This window comes from Thunnus albacares, chromosome 22 (genome assembly GCF_914725855.1).
Source record: "Thunnus albacares chromosome 22, fThuAlb1.1, whole genome shotgun sequence".
Lineage (NCBI taxonomy): Eukaryota > Metazoa > Chordata > Actinopteri > Scombriformes > Scombridae > Thunnus > Thunnus albacares.
In genome coordinates, this window is record NC_058127.1 from 25441056 (window position 1) to 25461097 (window position 20042).

General features: G+C 38.6%; 1 protein-coding gene across 1 annotated transcript in view; it reads right to left on the reverse strand.

Moving 5' to 3' along the window:
• adam19a (ADAM metallopeptidase domain 19a) overlaps positions 1-20042 on the reverse strand; it is a 197767-nt gene that overhangs the window by 34309 nt on the left and 143416 nt on the right. Inside the window, exons 10-15 of the mRNA XM_044341231.1 lie at positions 15744-15828; positions 10282-10424; positions 9630-9807; positions 6031-6120; positions 4124-4319; positions 2560-2668 (exon numbers count right to left, since the gene is read on the reverse strand). Of these exons, the coding sequence (XP_044197166.1) occupies positions 2560-2668; positions 4124-4319; positions 6031-6120; positions 9630-9807; positions 10282-10424; positions 15744-15828 (801 nt within the window). The remainder of the gene's footprint in view (positions 1-2559; positions 2669-4123; positions 4320-6030; positions 6121-9629; positions 9808-10281; positions 10425-15743; positions 15829-20042) is intronic.

Consider the following 20042-nt stretch of genomic DNA (forward strand, 5'->3'; position numbering starts at 1 on the left):
GAAAGACCTATTATTCTTCATCCTATTGTCTTCATTAATAATTTCCCCTTCATGATGTACAGAATGTAGTGAATTCTATGAAAACAGACAAGAAAAAGACAGAATGTACATCACCAGACATGTGAATTATTAAAAGTTTTCAATCTGAATATCCATATTGTAGTGATACTGTAAATCCATGCTTAGTTGGGAGATGTGAGGTTTTGGATAGGTGCCTCAACAACACTTATTGAGGGAGGACAGAATCTTACTTACATTTTTTTTTTTTTTACCAACACCCACATCTTCATTAATATAGAGATTCAAACAGGCTAATACACACACACACACACACACACACACACACACACACACACACGTTGCCTACTCTGAGAAAAACAAATGAGGAGGATTACAGAATGATGGGCAGATAACGGCTGTGCGTAGATATTTCACTTGTCTTAAAAAGAGACAGACAGTGCATTTACATATCATCTAATCAGCCCTTTGACTCACTGTGGCCAGAAAACACTGTAATGACTCCCGTGGGACTCCATAATGGATTTGGGCAGTGGTGGATCATACGAGGCAGCTGTCAACCACCTTAATCCACAGCCTCATTTACATAGCTAAGTCGCTAATTTGGCTCCATTAATTAGCTCTGGCACTGTGCCATCGAAACTGCCTCTCAGAGGTTTGTGTTGACAGTGTATAGAGGGCCTGGCTCTATGAGTGTGTGTGTGTGTGTGTGCTTGTTAGTTCAGTTCAGCAGAAGAGCTTTGAATAGAACTAAATGTAATTTCTGTAGTGACAAGTGAACATATGATGATCAGTATAAAAGTTAACTGTGATAGTAAGAGAGGATTTTGTTAAAGCTGCACTAATTGATTTTGGAGCCTTAAAGGTGAAACAAGCTGAAAACACAGCACTGCTATATTATCACCATTTACATAAAGTTCTGTGGTGACATTATCAATCATTTGGAGTTGTGTTTGCGTCCACCTAATGAATGTAAATCCAATATTCACTCTCTTTTATCTCTGTCTTTGGTTTCCACCAACTCAGGAGAAAAATGTCTGACTCTTAAGTTGCTAAATGCTCCACTATGTTCACCAGCTAGTCTCTAACTGTGTCTGTCTGCTGTTTGGTGCTGAGCAGGTGGTGTACAGTGGGATTATCAGAGCTTTTTTTCACTGAAAACATCTGTCATCTGCTGGAAATTAAGTAAGACTGACCAAAAACAGTAAAATTATGCACTGTAAAACCAAAACAGTGAGCTAAATGAGGCTAAAAAGCTACATAGCTGTGGGTTCATACAGTAACTCTACGCAACTATTCACAGCATACAGTCCATTTTCAATTTAAAATATATTGATTAGCGCAGCTTTAAAATAACATGGGATTAATATTAGCCACACAGTAAATGGAAAGTCCAGTCATCTTGGACTTGGAGACAAATAATTTATAACAGAGGCACTATTAAGTGTTACAAACGTGAAGTGTATAAGACATGGGTGTTTATTGGTCATGGAGGGTCCAGCTAAGAGATACTGTCAAATTGCATTATGGGAAATGTAAGATGAAGTTTGAAGTGATGAGTTTTTGGAGATTGATCCATTGATGCAACTGCATCAGTTTTGACCATTCTTTTTTAATCTGTGTGTCCCTTTAAAGCAGACAGAGATAAGCACCACACCTCATGTTAGTTTTCATATTAACTGTACAACTGCAAATAGTTCACTTGTTATCTGTCACAAGTGTTAAACATCACTTTCAACATGGCTGGAGTTTTCATTCATTGTGGTGTATTTTCTTGTTTTTTATCACAATCAAAGATTTGCTACCTTGGTGGGGTCTTATTTAGCAATAAATATCAAATATTACATAATATTCATTTTCTGAGTTAACAAAGCTTTATGTTTCAGACTACAGCTTGAACTCAGTGCTAAAGATTGCCAGAGAGCGTGTCCTCACACACAGTGACATTATTGTATTGACTATTTTGGCTACTTGTTAAAATGTTTAGTTTGAGAAGGAAAATGCATAAATCAGAGTGTAAAAGTATTGTCTCATATTCAATGGAAGCCTACTTCTGTCAGGAAAAGAACAGTTTGATGAAATGTTGGGAAAGAAAAAAAAGAAATACTCTTTGCAAGTGAAAACTATGAGACAGCCCAAAATGTAAAACTTTAATCTTATTTTCCAGATTTTTAGGTCAAATTTAATACTTAGTACCTCATTATTTTGTGAGTATTTAATTTTTTTTAAATTATCAACATTTAATGTATTTTTTTATCTTGTTGCAGAAGAGGGCTTCCATATATATATGTCTGATATGAGACAGAAGTATGCCTCAGTTTTATTTATTTATTTAACTATGCTTATCATGTTCCTGTGGAGAGGTTTAGAATCTAACTAACTGCACTTTTAGACAATTTTGGCTTCAAAATGTTCAAATTTAAAGGTACTCAGTTGTGACAGAAATCCAACAAGAATATGTATCTTCCTGTAAAAAACCTTCATCATTGGAAGGGTAGCATATGTCTTAAACATGTGTAAAGCATTACCAGTATCTCTCACCTTTTCTCACACTTCATGTAGTTGCCATGCTCATCTTTCCCACAGTTTCCAAAAGCGTTCCCTGCTGCATTGACATCTTCAAAGCAGGCATCATGGGCCGGTCGGGCTCCTGGAAACACAACATATCCCATCAGCCCTCTGCACTCAGGCTGTTTACTTGAATTCACCGTTGCTAACCATTTTAGCAATGTTCCCCTCTTCAGACAACAAATGGCAACATGCTGACTCACAAAGCTCTTCATAACAGACAGACACAGCTGATGCTGGTCTCAGCCACCTGCTCACCTGGAGCGGAGATCATCTTGAAGATCAACTCACCATACAAACACTGGAAACCCTCTTACAGCTAAGAGACTCTAAGGGGTGTGTGGCAAATATCAGAATGTCAAACCCAGAGTCAGATGAAAAGATCAATATCAATTTCATCATGTTCTTGTAGAATAAAGAGTCAACTGGTTTGTGCTCACAGTGGGGTTTCAATAGTGCTCGAACCTGGAAACTCACCATGAACACAAGACTGATGTGCGTGATCAGTCACTGCAGCCAGCTGTTTGTCAAGAACTGCTGGAAATTCTGACTGCTTTGAAAACCAAAAGGTCACCTTGTATTATTTCTATTTCTACATGAGATGAGCAACATACACTAGGTGAATAGGACAGGTTACCAGCCTTTTACTAAATGTCAAACTGTTTCTTGAAAGGACAGTTTCACAATTTAACCGTAAGTGATGGTCCTTCTGTGCAAAAATGTATTTAAAACAGTCTTTTTAGTGTCAAAGGAAACACAAAGAGGGAATTTGATGCTAAAAAGACTGTAAATGTGTCAGATATCCACTTGATATGACTAACTCAGACTGATGAAGACTCATACAAGCTTCACATCAACTTTTAAATACATTTTTGCACAAAATGACTGTGGGCACATTGTGGATTTTGGCCTCCACCATTTACATTGAAAGCACCTATGAAGGATCTTTTAATATCCAGTATGAACAGGATGAATGATTACAGCGAAGAAAACCTCTTTCACTGTTCATATGGACACTTGACTGCTTTTTAAGACAGACTTGAAAAATCATGAACCTGTACTTTAAGGTTCACAAAAGAACTGGCTGTTCAATAACGTCACCTTGAATGAATGTATACCAATCAGGCAGAATAGAGATAGACAGGTAGACTGTAGGATTGTTTTATTGTAAACAAAAACATGCAGAACAATAAAAATGAGATGATGCACATTAAAAGTCAACATTCTGCCTTTTATCTATTGTATTGATGAACAAAAGCTGTCATACTTCTGAATGCTGCTTTCACATCTGAGAGATGGAAGGAGCACTTCTAGCTCTGATGAGTGTTTATTTTGACAGACTACTTCCAGCTCATGTTATTTATTGTATTATCAACTCTGACATACAGTACAGTATGACTGCTGTCAGGTTTGTCAGCACTTACACTATTTTTAAAGCTGTTTTAACCACCAACACTTGTTATCCCAGGTAGATATTGCTGTAATAACATGTGAGTGGGTGAAGTGTCTGGTCTACTATACTGTGACTTTTCATTACCGTAGCCCCAGAGCTGCAGGCACTGCTGTTCGTGGGTGAGGCACATGCCGTTGTAGCAGTAGGCCACTCCGGACTGGCAGGACGAGCCGTCCAGCAGGTAGACGTTGGAGGGACAGTAAGGAGAAGCCCCGGTGCAGTACTCTGGCAGGTCACATGCCCCCGCCGGGCCCCGGCACATGGTACCTGCCTGCTTTAACTAGTGGAGAGAGGACCAGCGGTGAGTGGGGAGGGAGAGACAACAAGACAACTGAAACAACATCAAGAGCACATCTGATGTGGTAAATCTCAGAGGGTGATGCATAGCAGGCCAAAGTCTAGCTGTGTAAAACTCTAGCTTTAAAACTTTCAGTTGATATTGTGTTTAAATGGTGAATATTCCCAATTAATTTACATAGTATTAAATAAATTGTCACAAACAAAGGATAGGAGAACTGGTTATAATCTTGGGTTTTAGACAAAACATAATTAAGTAACCATGTCTATTCTATACTAATGCAGAAAGAGTGGGAGGAAGGGGGTCAATAGGGTCCCATTAGCTAATTTTTTGCCCCAGATCCCCTTTTGCAGGTTAATCAGATCATGAGAGAGCAAAAGATGCTCAGAGTTCAACACAGCAAAGCAGTTTTGACACTAAAAATAAGGAGAAATATAATATATGGACCAAAGGAAGACAACAACACTCTACAAGCTTTATTCACGCCTGCAGAACTTCATCTTAATTTTCATATATTTCATTTTGATTAATTAAACCAAATTAAAGCTGCATTAATTGTTAAAGATCCCCTCCAGACATTGTTCTAAGAGATATAAATACTGTGCTTTGAATAATTATTTGTTTCTAATATGATTCTTCCACCAAAAAAAGATCAATTATCTTGTTAAAATCCTTAAAATGACATGAACTCAATCTCCCTCATTCAAACGTTTAACTTCTGGACACAAGATGTCTCCTACTATTGTAAAGTCCATTCTCAGTGTTTGTGCACTGGAGGGTTCAAATTTCAACATCACACTCGTGTAAGTTGCATATTGGACCATGATTGGCTCCAAACTAGTTGTGATGTCACAAATCCTGCTCATAGGTACACGTCTTCAACTGAGATTTAAGGTGAGCTCAGAGAAACTTTCCTCCTTCAGCAGATGAATGTGACAATGGGTACACATACATCATTCTACACAGAAAAAGTACAAGAAGAAAAACATATTTCTGAGTGGAGAGGGACTGCGAACCAAAACAATGAGCTATAAAAGCTCTGTAGAACTGTGGGTTTGCCACTATGAATGAGACCTTTCAAGTTACACATAGTCATTTGACCCGTTGTTTATATAAAAAGTATTCATATGTGAAGCCTTAAGGGGAATTTTGTTAAGTATAATATATTGATGACAAAGCATGAAAAAGCAGCATATGTAAAACAGCTGCTGTAGGACTAAAAAAATAAGCCAAAATATGAAATATGTGTGACTGTGTAAAAAGTATAAAAGTATTAATATACTCAATTTGTAAAATAAAGAGTAAAAATGTGAATAAAAACATAAACAATATGAAGAATGATAGAACATAGAGAATGATAGAACAGTGGTAGCTCTTAGTACTGTGTCACTTCTGTCTCAGTATTTGTCTCAGTAGAATTTGGCATCACAGTTCTCTGTATTACTATGGGATGTCAGGATGTGCATTTGAACACTGGGATCACGGCAGAGATGAAAAGCGTTGGTATGATGTGAAGACGACGACTCGTGCTGCGAAGGGAACTGACACATGCTGCGGGTACAGTATGTCAACACATGGACATGATGACTGACACTGAACTAATGATAAAACCACAGATATTACTGCGAACCAAGTGAGCTCCCACCTACGCCACTCTGCCTGCACTATATATGTGTGTGTGTGTGTGTCTTACTTTACAGCCTTCGCAGCACACTCCGTGGGCACACTGAGCCTCCTCCTTCAAGGTGCAATTATTGGCATTGCAGCAGTCATTGGTGCATTCCTGTAAACGGACACAGACACACACACACACACACACACACACACACAAGTTATCACAACTAAGTCGACACAGATAAAACTGCTAAACTTACACACCCACACACCACCTTAGTCCACCTCTACTTCTTCATATACAGTTATTAGTATCACTTTCTAATAACTCATCCATTTTAAAGGGTTTATAAGTTGTAACTCATGGCTTTATTAATGTTAATTAATCACTTACTGCTGCTTAATAGATCAGTTATAAGCCATTAATAAAGATATTGGGTTTCGGCTCGGGCAGCAACTGATGATTATTTTCATTATTGATTAATCTGTCAAATATTTTCTTAATTAATCGATTAGTTGTTTGGTCAGAAAATGGTGAAAAATATACAGTTTATTGTCATAGAGAACCAAATAAACCAGATAATATTCATATTTAAGAAACTGGAATCAGATCATTTGGGGGAAAAAAAATCTAATGATCTAAATGATTCCAAACTATTGATTGATTATCAAAATAGTTGCTGATTAATTTAAAAGTTGACAACTAATTGATTAATCAACTAATTGTTGCAGCTCTAGTTGTGGATTTGCAAAAATAATGAAGGGTAATAAAGTATCTGGTTAGCAAGTTAAAGGTTGTAAATGTTAGTAAGTTATTAATAAAAAGTAATAAACTGTCAGATTTAAATAGATATCCTCATTAGGTTTTTGTAGCCCTGATGCAAATCCTTTAATATTGAGTTTCTGCTAATACGTCTAATATGTCCAATCCAATACAAGAACAGAAGATGCAATGTTGATTTAAATTGCATCTGGCATATTGAAATAACAGCTGCAGCCTTCTGACTTTGGAACACACTTTTGATGAGCTGCTTAATCCAAGTACTGAAGGTCCTGCTTCAGAACGATGAAGTTAATTGAATTCAATTATTTGACCTGATATGAATAGAAGTTTAACTTGAGAGTGTGACTCTTGAAATTGATGTATCACTCTCACCAGAATCATTTGTCACAATCAACACAAATGTTCGCTCTGTTGTGACAGAGAGCAGCGCTGCAACACTACAGGCTGAAGTGAAGAAAACACAGCAGAGTCCAGTAAAACCAGTTCTTACAAACACTGACCTGATACTTAGTTATATACTATAAGTTATTAGTAATATTAATAAATCATAAGTGAAGTCATTTGTCTTCCAATGTGAGGGGGAAGTGGTGGACAATAAAAGGACAAAAAATAAAAAAAAACCCAAATAAATATAATAATGGCTCAAAATGTTTTCAGTTTCTAATAAGTCATCAGGATAAATTGGTTTCAGTCATCTGCAATTATAAATGTTCATGAGTTATTAATAAAGAGTTATTACGATAATTCAAGTATGCAATTTTTAATGTTGTAGGTTGTAAATTCATTCTAGTCCAGATGCCCTGAATCACTTTTCCATGGAGGTCACAGAGTGATGCTGGAAACGACAACCTGCCAACTCTAAAGTAGTTCTAATTAATGGCTTATAACTGATTGATAAAGTATTGATTAAGCCATCAGTAAGGTGACTTATTATAAAGTGGTAGCCATTAAACACACAAATTCAAACACAGTGATCAGACACTTCTCAGTAGCAGCTCTCAGGTAACAAGAGGATTGACAGCTGTGACTGACAAGTCACAATGTCAACAGATGTTGGCAGGAAGAAAAAAAAAAAAAATCCAGAGAAGTGACTTTGCTGCTGATCTTGTGTCATACTGCGCACACGCAGACAACATCTCCGGTTGCCATGGTGCCCTCCGCTGAGCCATGGTTACGCTCAAAACAAATGTGGGAGTTGACTCAAGCAAGAGGGAAAAAAAAGCCAATTATACCAGCAGGAAAGAAGGAAGAGGGGATTATGGGTGAACACAACAACAACAAAAAGCACTGACTTCTTTGTATTGTGATGTTCGCTTCAACAACATGACAGAGACAATGTGACGGAGTTTGAATTCTAAACCTGAATGTCTCTCTGTGACCCCCCCCCCCCACACACACACACACACTTGCTGTACAAAGCTATCCAAGTAGATTTTCAAAATAACACAATTTCTGTAAATGTTGGTGGTGTTTTTGAATGCCCTTCCTGAAAAACAAGACAGAGATGACTGCATTTCCTTTACAGTTGGTAAACTATATGTTTGTCATGTGCATCATACATTTGTCTCTGCTGGGGAGAAATATCAAGGTGAGACCATTAAGCAGCATTCTGTAGCTCATCTCATTTGCAATGCTAAGAACAGGTGGCTTGTCAGCAGCCTGAGCTTGACTGTCAGCTGAGTGGGAGTCATAACAAACAGCCTCGCCAGCAGCGATGCTGCTGTCAGCCACCAATTTGCTTCTTCTGTTTTCAATTTGCTCTGCTGCTTGAACCAAAGACGTTTACTTAACCTCTAGGTTTATTGAGCGCAAACACTTCATCCCGATTTGGGGGAAACTTTCAGCAATCTTTCAGCTGTGTTGCACAAATGCAACGCAGAGCGCATTAATGATGAGGCTGGACTGATGCTGGGCTATGCAAGTTCAAACCTGAAATAAAAGAGTAGAAACAGCTCTTTGTTTATCCAGTGGAATGTAATATTTACTTAATTTTATACTTAACATACTTTATTTTATACAAAAAAGTGTAGAGACAGAGGAGCACAGAGAAGGACACCTGGTGAACACGCATACTGGCTACAACTGCAGCAGATCATCTCTGCACACACAGCTGGTTGCTGTTGATATTGCAGGTTAGGCAATGTTATTGTATATTTATAGTTCTAATAACTGTATAAACCATTGGGTGGTTTAATATATAACAATGTGTTATATGGGAGGAGGTAGGAGGTAGAGCGGGTCGTCCACTAATCGGAAGATCGGCGGTTTGATTCCCGGCTCCTCATTCAGTCCACATGTCGATATGTCCTTGGGCAAGACACTTAACCCCAAATTGCTCCTGATGCCATCAGTGTATGAATGTGTGTGAATGGTTAGCTTCCTCTGATGGGCAGGTTGGGACCTTGCATGGTAACCTCTGTACCCATTCAGCGTATGAATGTGTGTGAATGGGTGAATGTGATTCGTAGTGTAAAAAGCGCTTTGAGTGGTCAGAAGACTAGAAAGGCACTATACAAGTACAGTCCATTTACCATATTTCATAAACTCATCATAGGTTTTTCTATGCAACATCTTAGTAAAAGTAACTTGTAAGTGTAGCTGTTAGATACATTTAGTGGAGTATGATGTAGCATCAAATGGAAGTTCTCACATAAAACACCTCAAAATTAGTACAGCTCTTGAGTAAATATGTTTATCCAACCTTCCAGGTAGCCATTGTTTTCAGTGTTTGTTTTCAAAGTCTCTGCAAGTTGATACCATCATGTCATATGGAAGTGAATGGAAAGGTTGTCTGATGTTCTAAAGGACCACAGCATGCTTTGGGAAACGGTTAGCTATCATTTTAAGTACATGTAATTTGGTGTAAGTTCAGATAAAATATCAAATGTGCTCACATCAGGTTCCCCACAGTCACACTCTTCTCCATCCTCCACAAAGCCGTTGCCGCACTTCTTGCCCCCCACCAGGTCCTTCATGTTGGGCATGTTGTAGAGACACATGCCCCCTCCTTTCTGGAAGTAGTTGTCCAGGTCACGTTTGCTGCAGCGACTGAAGACTCGTGGAAATGGATGTCTGGGAGCAGGACATCAACACTCATTAACACTCTTTGACAATCATCAAAATTTGCAAAAATATATCACATAGATATTCTAGTCTTGCTAACAATAGTTCCTTGTGTTTCTATCTTTTGCTTTGAGACATTGAAGGTCAACATACAAAGGCAAGGTAGGTGAGAAAAGTGTTCTTTCATCCTGTTTTTTGTCTTTTGTTAAAACTAATGTAAAAAACACTGGAAATACAATATCAGTGAAAATAGTCATTAAACTTTTATGATGATCATTATAAAACGGCACAAAAGTTTGTGTTTTCATATCTGAGAGAAATCAAACATCTCCAGCGACAAGTCAAGCTCTTTAGGCAGCCACATTAATATGTAATTAATTTTTTTTCTTTAGCTGATGAAATTGTTATTCATGTCAAGCTGTTAGCAACAACAACTCTGCCTGAGTGAGCCTGATGAAGCCTGTTGTGGTGTCTGAGGCTCACCCGGTTGCAGCAGCCATCACGCAGCCTCCCTCCTCGGCGGTGGCCTCCACACAGCAGCCGTCGTGGTCGTGGCTCATACCGAAGTTGTGGCCGATCTCATGGGCCATGGTGGCTGCGGCTCCGATGGAGAGCTCAGAGTGGTCCTGTGGGTGATTCAGAGGGAATTCTCATTTATATGACTCAGAACTCTGATAACATCATGCTAGACTGAGAAGTCATGTGAGAGGAATGTATAAATGCAAACATCCTGTTAGGACTACATATGTGGAAAAAAAGTAGTCTAAAGCCCTTTGTGTCTCCAGAGGGAGCTGTGTGAAATCTGATAAATTGCCTCAAGTGATGTCACTTGAGTCAGCGTGGGTCGGGGCTGAAGGCCATGAGTTTGAAAATGAAATCTGGGGGTGTGGAGTTAGAAAGAAGTGAGGTTACCAGACCTCTGTAGATCTTCATCTCTGCTGGAGTCTAGCAGCTCCAGGCTGCATTGGCCGCTACCAGCATAACATACCACAATCTATGATCCAACTGATGGTGGTTGAGTTGCATTAAGGGCAATGTAGACGCCAGGTTTTAACAAGGAAGAGGAATGCGTGGAAAAAAGATTATATATGCTTCTGCTGCATCAATTTTTAACTTTTTCTTTAAAAAACTGCCTATCGTGAGTCTGATGATGTTATAAGACTGCAATGCTACATTGGTGGAGTACTCGTTACCCTCTAGGGGACCCCCCTATTTGTCCTAGTCTCTCTGCATTGTGTATTAGTATTAGTTAATTATCAGTAACTGGTTTGTGGTAGCTCCATCAAGCATACATCTATTTAGGAATATGTACCATCTAACCATAATATAAAGTCAAGCAATAATATCATAAAACTAAAAGGGTCTCAACCTTATGTAAGAATGCTTAAGGCTCAATCATTTCAGTTTTTGTTTTTGATTTAGTGATGCATACAGTTTTACCAAACAAATTCATGCAATTATTCAAATTACCAGAATCATTGCCACATAGTGAACCTGGAGCCTCAGGGCTCACTTTTGTGAATCTGTTTCTTTATGTTTTTGTAAATGATTCTAATTTTCTCAATACACGTTAGTTGCCCTCTGGGATTATAATAAAGTCAAACCCAAACATATGTCCCAGATTCAGGCAGTGTATCTATGATGAAGTCACAGCTTGGGAGTCATTTCTTTTGCAAGGTGCACCCCACTTATTACAAATATATTTGAGGGGGAATCACGCAAATAGTAGGAGGTCACCTGTTAACACGTTTTGATTGATTATATTCTGCTAATGATGATTTGCAGCAGTTAGTTTTGTATGGAGAATTCTAAATACCATTCTACCCTCAATCTACAGAAATCTAAATGGCATCACATAGTATTAGTCGTAGCAGAAATATATCCAGAGAACTGCACTGTACCAGTTATGTAAAAATAAAGGAACTGCTAATAAGGTAAGCTTATCACTGAAAAATGATTCTCTTCATCAGTAAACTGACTAAGAGTCTAAAGCCATGCTAGCAGCTCTGTGATTTGAGCTCAATGCTAATGTAAGCATGCTAACATGCTCACAGACAATATTAGCATATGCTAGCATATGCATAATACTAGCTGATGCTTATCAGGTACAAATTACCCTGTTCACTGTCTTAGTTTTGCTAATTAGCACTAAACACAAAGCACAGCTGGGGCTGATGGGAATGTCACTAGTTTAGCTTGTATTTGGTCAGATTGAAATTTTGACCTGCAGATGGCGCTGGATGAAAAGTCAGAGGATGACCAAAATTATTACAAATCATCCTGAAGGGCTCATGAATGTCTGTACCACATTACATGGCAATCTATCCAATAGTTGTCGAGATATTTCCCATAAAATCATAAATGTCAACCTCATGGTGGTGCTAGAAGAAAAGAATTCATCATCTGGGGAACAGGAATAACTACAGAGTTACAAAGCAACCTGTCTGTTATTTGTCAAAATATTTAAGGACCAAAGTGGCAGACCAACTGACTTTGCCATCCGTAGAGTCAAGTGATTTAAAGTGGAAATGAAACTCCTGTAGGAAGGAAGGACAGCTACAGTGTCCTAGTTCCAAAGGTAAAAAAGTCAAACACACGAGAATAGAGCTGCATGAACACACGCTGACACACACACACACACACACCAGTGACAGTATTCAGAAGTACTTAGCTCCTCTTTGATCCATTGAAAGCTGTCATTCACTCTTAGCTCTGCTTCTGAATTATGCATATTGTACTGTATAAAACAGGAATGTATTAACTGTCTGGAAATGCTGATGTTCTGCAGTGAAATCCTGGACACACAAGTGAGGTGTGTGTGTGAAGTGTGTGTGAAGTGTGTTCTGGTTGGGCAGTGCTGAGAGGTGACTCCACTGCTTGGTCAGCCACAGGACATTTGGATTCTAGAGGCCACCTCTGCCCACAGGAGAGCTAACAGCCTATTAGAAGCTAATCAAGCTTGGAAAAGCTATTGATCTCTCCAGCCGCATCCATTCAGTCCAGGGCTGCACACACATATGGAGCCACACAGTTACACAGGCTGAATGATACTACATTGTGGATATTTTAAAGCTGCGGGCAACAAGGCAACACTTGAATCTAAATATCTGACAACAATAAAGTGGGCTGCAGCAGAGAACAGCGTCCCCTTTCTACAGGATTTTTCATTCTGAAAATTCTTAGTTTTAGCATTGTACTGTATGGCAATGTCCGTCTGTTGTCCTGTCCATCACTTTGGTCCAGATCCATTATTCAATTTAGGGTGTTTTCAAATCTGCAGTTGGTGTGCTCGGGTCCAAATCAGTGGATGAGTTGGTAAACTTTGTGTGTTCTCCCCTTGGTTCGGTTTCTTTTCACACAGAGAAAAATCCAAGCGAACCAAAATGCATAACTACAAGTCATATGAGAACTTTCACTATGCTTATTAGTCAGACGTGTGGGGGGCCGGAACAAGAACATAATAACACAAGAAGAAAGTGTTGAAGAAGGTTGTCTGGCTGTTAGCAACTGTTAAATTTATTCATCTGCATCCCAGCATGCAAAGCACACCTGTCTACGGGACAGGAGTGTGCCCGAATACAAATACGTTATTCGGCAAAGCACAAATAGTGGGTTTTTTTATGAATGTTTTTTTCATACAAATATTTTAAAAATTATTTGTATTCGGGAAGAAAAAAAAACCCATGTCAAATACCAGCACGCAGGTCGGTTACATCACTATCTCAGTGTCTCTCCTCTGCTCCACTGTTACGTCTATCAGCAGGTCTCAACGAGGGGAGTCACATCCACCTGCTACTTGACGCACATTTCCTAATTTGGACATCACTACTGGAGTCGGGGGTGTTCCCCAGAGATAAAGCTGAGCTACTGACACACACAAAGTGCTCACAAGGGACTCTCTATAACCTGTTGTTCCCCTTCTCCTTTCCACAAAGTTAGGTTGTAAAAAAATAGGTAATAAATGAAAAGTGCAAAGCAATAATCACCTTTGAAGTTCCTCCCTACACATTACACGCTGTGCTGTCTTTGTGTTATGGGTGTATAAATAGGTAGAGGTCTGTCTGCAATGAGGCGATGAGTTAAGTTTTAGCTCAGTAGTCAGCGCAGTCGTCTATGATCTGGGAGACTCCAGTTCAAGACCCCGTATGGGGACCTCCTTCATAAGGTAGTTTATTTATGAACACTTATTGTAACACTTTAATTTTCTAAAATTAAAAGTGTCAAAACAAAAACAGGATTTTAAAGCCGCTTTCCACTTTTATTCCAATACAAATACAAATAATTTTGCTGCCTCAACAAATACAGATACAAATACAAATACTGGGCCCTTTGCACATCCCTACTACGGGAGCCGTTTAGCTTAGACTCGCAGGGTACACCTTGTTGGAGGTCGGATCACGTTCCCACCACAAAGGAACAGCTCCAGAGTTTGTTTTGGTCCACACCTGAGAATGATTTATGTGTTCAGGCCTGCTCAAATGAATCGCACCAAGGGGAAAAAAACAACCACAGTCCGATTCAACTGGAGAAAAAAGCGCAGGTCTGAAAACACCCTTAGGATGTTGCTGTTGTTGACATTTTGAAGTTGTGTAGAATTTATTTGTATATTTTTCTTATTATTTAACTGTTTTTTGGGGGGGGTGAGAGGTGTGCACTGCTGTTGGCACAGTGCTGTCCTTTACACTCCTACCAGTTGGCATTTGGCAATAAGTTCATTTTTTCCAATGGAAAGACTCGTAAAAGGTTGCAACAATGGCTTTACTGAACTATGGCAGCCTAGATGTGCACAGTGGTAAATGTATAGTGTATAGTGTACGTGTATATATAAAATGTATCCTTTTCAAGATTGTCATTTTGTAGTGACCAACCACATTTTCACGTTTTTCAACTCCCTTTTTTGTCTTGTGGGTTCTAAAATAGGCCTTATTTGGATGAACTGACCACATACTGGGAATCTTAAATATTGTATTATGTATTATATATAGGGAATATTTAAACTTAATAAAGTGACATATTAACAGTCCTACAGTGAAAATTACAACAGCTTAATCTCTATTGTTAGTGCAAATTGCATTCAGGGATACTAAGCTTCGGCGGCCTGTGGCTGGCCAATGGTGTAATTTCATCATTCAGTGAGTCAGTGACGGACAGACAGTCGTGGTTGTAGTGCTGGCCCCGCTGCTGCAGTCCAGTTAGAAAGCTGTGCTTGTGTATTTGCATTGTTGAGTCTTGTGCAGTTTCATGTCTATTTTACTGTTTAGTTTTATGTATTTTAAAGGCCCATCTATGGATGGACATTGTAAATTAGCTTAGCACTGTGGTATATGGCATTAGTTCATGCTATATACTTGTCCCTACGCAAATAAACATGAAATAAGAAAAAAATAAATAAATATGATAATAATAAATTTGAATAAATGAAAAATAGAAATTAGGTTGATGAGAGCTGTGAGACTAAACAAAAATGGTAAAGTTGTGGGCCGGAAAATCAAAACAAAACAAGACAAAAGAGGCTAAAAAGCTGAAAGGAGATGAACAGAACTGTGCAGTTGGTGATAATTATCTGTGGGTTTATCACGAGGTTATGTTATTTGATCCATTGTTAATATAAAAATATTGATTCATCCAGCCTTAACATCACCACTGCTCAACCTGTTCAACTTTAGCCTCACATATACCTCATCAATCCATTTGAATCCTAACCCCAAAGTAAATATGGGAACAAAATGGACTGTAGAAGTGAATACTACCAAAAAGTCTTTACTTTGGAGGACACTGTGCACGCACAAAAGCATAGAAAATCAATAGAAGATGAATTCAAGCTGGGAGAAAAGATTGAGGGGAAAAAAGGGAGGGAGTGAAAAGAAAACAGAGTGGGGAGCTGGGAGAAGAAATGACAGACAGTGGAAGTAAAGCAGAAAGAGGAGAAATGTATTCCCACGTACCACGTTGATGCCTCCAGAGTTTTCCAGGCTGCACATCCCCTCCAGCGGTGCCATCCCGATAGTCGTCCCCTTGAAAATCACACCGCTATCAGAGCCGCACACACACACACACACACACACACACACACACACACACACACGCACACACACACATAACGGAAAATCACTTAACCTTAATCTCCTCCCTGTTCACTTACTAGCTTCACAGTGGATGCACATTGATTGCAGATGCAACAGCACTGCGTGGTGGCAGACATGATAAGCCTGTCAGATGTGGGAGACGGCGTGCAAAGCACCTCAATCCCTGATCTCCTGGCAGTTGTCATTTAGCATCCTAAAACAAAATCAAGCCCTGTCTGATGAATCAAAACAAAATAGGCCCTGTGGTATCAGCAGAACTAATTATGGAGCAAGAGGGGCCACCAATTTACTGCTTGTGAATGAATGGGGTGTGTGTGTGTGTGTGTGTGTGTGTCTATACTGGCAGTCAAGCTATGATGCTGCCACTGCTGGCATGCTGGGTTGTTTGGTCCAATTATGCCCGACTAAAGCGAAGATCTTTTGCTTAATAAAATCTCTGTTTAACTAATCATTTGTCAATTTATACACTAACAATGTCTGAAATGATCTGACCCAAAGGCTGGCAGTGTTTATGTCATTAAGGGCTCATCAGGAGGTAGGAGGTGTATGTGTGGAGGGTGTGGGCTTAATCAGCTTTCTTATTATGGTAGTTGAAGCACAATGATGATTATGAACTCGTGTTTTCACATCAGTGGGGCAGAGAGTCTGCAGGTTTTCAGTCCAAACAAAAACTAAAGCAGGTAATTTCACTGATTACTTCCTCCTGAGCTGAATATTAAATAAAAGAACGATGGGTAAATACTGTTGTGCAGAGTTCTGGAGAATGTTGTTCCCAAACTGGTGGGGAAAGTGAGAACAGACATTACAGTTTCAGATGGATGGTGTGCTTAATGTTGCATGATCAATTAAGACACACAGCTGTTCATTTTCCCAGGTGATGTTATCATCTCTGTTCTATGGAGCGCTGCGCTGTTCGGATGCTGTTGATTGTTTTCTGTAGTGAATCTTTGGTTCTTGTTGGCGCCATAAGTCACCATCTAAAACATGCTTTAGTTGCCAAGTAAACCTCCAGACTCTTTATCTGTCTTTGATATTCTTAGATGTTTTCACCGCAAATTTGGTAATCCTGACCTTGAAACTTGCTTTGCTCACATGTGTGGTATTTAAGTGCACAGCTGGAAGGAGAGGTACGAACACGTGGGAGGTTTATTCAAATGAAGCAGTGCAAAGTGAGTTGTTGTTACCTTGGTGTAAATTGGGTCTTGGTCTTTGCACTGAGAATAGACAGCTCAGAACTACATCTGTTTCTGCTGTAACATCACTCTGCTGAAGATTTGGTGATTTAATCAATAAGAGCAAACTTTACACTTACAGCAAATGTTCAGCAATAACACGTATAAATAAACCATTTTGATTAAACACTCTATTCAGTAGATGTGTTTAAATTGGCATTACAAAAACTGTTATAGGGTAGAGTCGCAATTTTTCAAGTGTGTCTTAAAACAACAGTCAGGTTATAAGTGATTTACTGTGTTTACCTTTATTAAATCACCTGAAAATGACATCAGGCTGCTAGGCAGAATAACCACACACACCTCTACACACAGCACACAGCTCCATTACAATTTGCTATTGTGCCTGTTTATGTGGGAAATGTCGGATTAGCTGGCATCATTAATCCTGTGCATCATTCTTTGCTTTCTAATTGTTCTTTTCGGCAAGTGGTCTTTAATGTTCTGTTCTTGAAATAATTTTGTGCTACAAACACTCTTGTGTGACTTTAATTAGCGTATGATGTGAGTATTTACGATGTGAGATGAAGAAGAATTAAAAGTGAAATAGCATTGGATTGATCTGATTATACATTTTTTAAAAACGACTTATTGCCATCATCATTGTGCTATAAACAACTAAACTTCCTGAGAGTGTATTTAGCAGGTGGAGACGTCCCCACACAGTCCTACTTAAAGTATTGCAGTAAAAGTACATAAGTATTATGAGCTTGATGTAGTTAAACTATTGCAGTAAAAGTACATAAGTATTATGAGCTTGATGTAGTTAAAGTATTGCAGTAAAAGTACATAAGTATTATGAGCTTGATGTAGTTAAAGTATTGCAGTAAAAGTACATAAGTATTATGAGCTTGATGTAGTTAAAGTATTGCAGTAAAAGTACATAAGTATTATGAGCTTGATGTAGTTAAAGTATTGCAGTAAAAGTACATAAGTATTATGAGCTTGATGTAGTTAAAGTATTGCAGTAAAAGTACATAAGTATTATGAGCTTGATGTAGTTAAAGTATTGCAGTAAAAGTACATAAGTATTATGAGCTTGATGTAGTTAAAGTATTGCAGTAAAAGTACATAAGTATTGTGAGCTTGATGTAGTTAAAGTATTGCAGTAAAATTAGTGGTTTGGTCCCTCTGACTGATATATTATTATATATGACATCATTAGATTATTAATAGTGAAGCATCAGTGTTAGAGCAGCATGTTACTGTTGTAGCTGCTGGAGGTGGAGCTAGTTTACACTACTTTATATACAGTTAGATAGTTTAGTCCAGTGGTTCCCAACCTAGGGGTCGGGCCCCTCCAAAGGGTCAGCAGATAAATCTGAGGGGTGGTGAGATGATTAATGGGAGAGGAAAGAAGAAAAAACAAAGTTCTGATACACAAATCTGTTTTCAGTTTTTGGACTTTTTCTCTAATCTTTGATTTTTGCTGAAATATTGGATCATTTGAACATTTATTGAAATGAAAGCATGTGAGAAGTTTAGAGGGAAAAATCACTATTTGGTGAAGCTGTTAACAACTCATAGACATGTGAAATGTGACCCCGACTACACACTGCTTTTTGTAAGACGTCAAAAGCCAAAAAGGTTGGAAACCACTGGTTTCATCTTTAACAATGTGTTGTATTTTAAAAGCTTGTTATATTATCCATTGTGTCAAATCTTCATCTGAAAAGTAACTAAAGCTGTCAAATAAATGTAGTGGAGTAGAAAGTATAATATTTCCCTCTGAAACGCAGTGGAGTAGAAGTATAAAGTAGCATCACATGGAAATACTCAAGTAAAGTACAAGTACCTCAAAATTGTACTGAAGTACAGTACTTGAGTAAATGTACCTAGTTACTTTCCACCACGAAATATATGCATGGCAAGGTTGAACATGGAGCTGCTGCTGCTTGCTTATGTAGCAACATACAGTGTTTGCATATGGAAATAGAAGGTAGAGCTGCAACTATAAATTGGTTGGGACCAACATATTGCACATTATTACATGTGGCTTAACACAGATATATCATGTCAGTGTATGTCAGCCAATAAGAAACAAGAAATGGAGAAATTAGGTCACTTAAAGACAGTGTCCATGACATAGTTTGTCCACCAGAGAGTACTGACAAGTTTATTTTGACGCTTTAAAATGTTCTGCTCAGGACATAGTTTGATCACAATTAAGGGGTCCTTATATTGTCAAGTCAAAAGACTTGAAGTGTGCAATTACACTTGGGGCTGCAGTTACGTATGTAAAGCGTGAGTGAAACGTGAGGTGTTACTGTAGCCTGTATAGAGAGCAGTTGAAAAGCTGACTGTGGTGTGATTCATTTGTGGTGTGAGAGCAAAGCAGATCAACCGCAGGATTTACATATGCAATATATCAGGAATTCTGCTTAACAACTATTACAGTAAATCCATCTGCTAGAAGTGAACTGTCAAGGACGTAACCTGTATAAATAGGTAGGATCATTTTGTAACCATGGTAACATGTATCACCATGTGAGTGTGGGGACTTTCCCTGATTAATCAGAAAGTGAAAAGGAGTTACACAAGTGTGTGTTCTGTTTTTGTAATTACACTGTTTATTTCAGCTGTTCCTCATTAAAAGTGATTTAAACCTATCTCCCAAAAATACTGCTGAACGAGACGCCTCTTTTTCATTCCGCTTTCTACTTGGTCATCATTTTTTATGATGCATGAGGTCCAGTTACAGCCTAGATTAACAATGCTGATCATCAGTTATTTCTTGCTGAGGTCTTTGTGACAACGGAGAAGAGAAATAAACTCATCAGGTTCAGAACTCTGTTCTCCATGGGTCCATGTAGCACTGATGATGCACGATGACATCACCAAAGCTGTCCAATGAATGAGTTACCCACCAGATAACTTTATCTTTACTTTTGGTTTGTTTGAAAGAGTCAGTGTGAACACAGAAGAC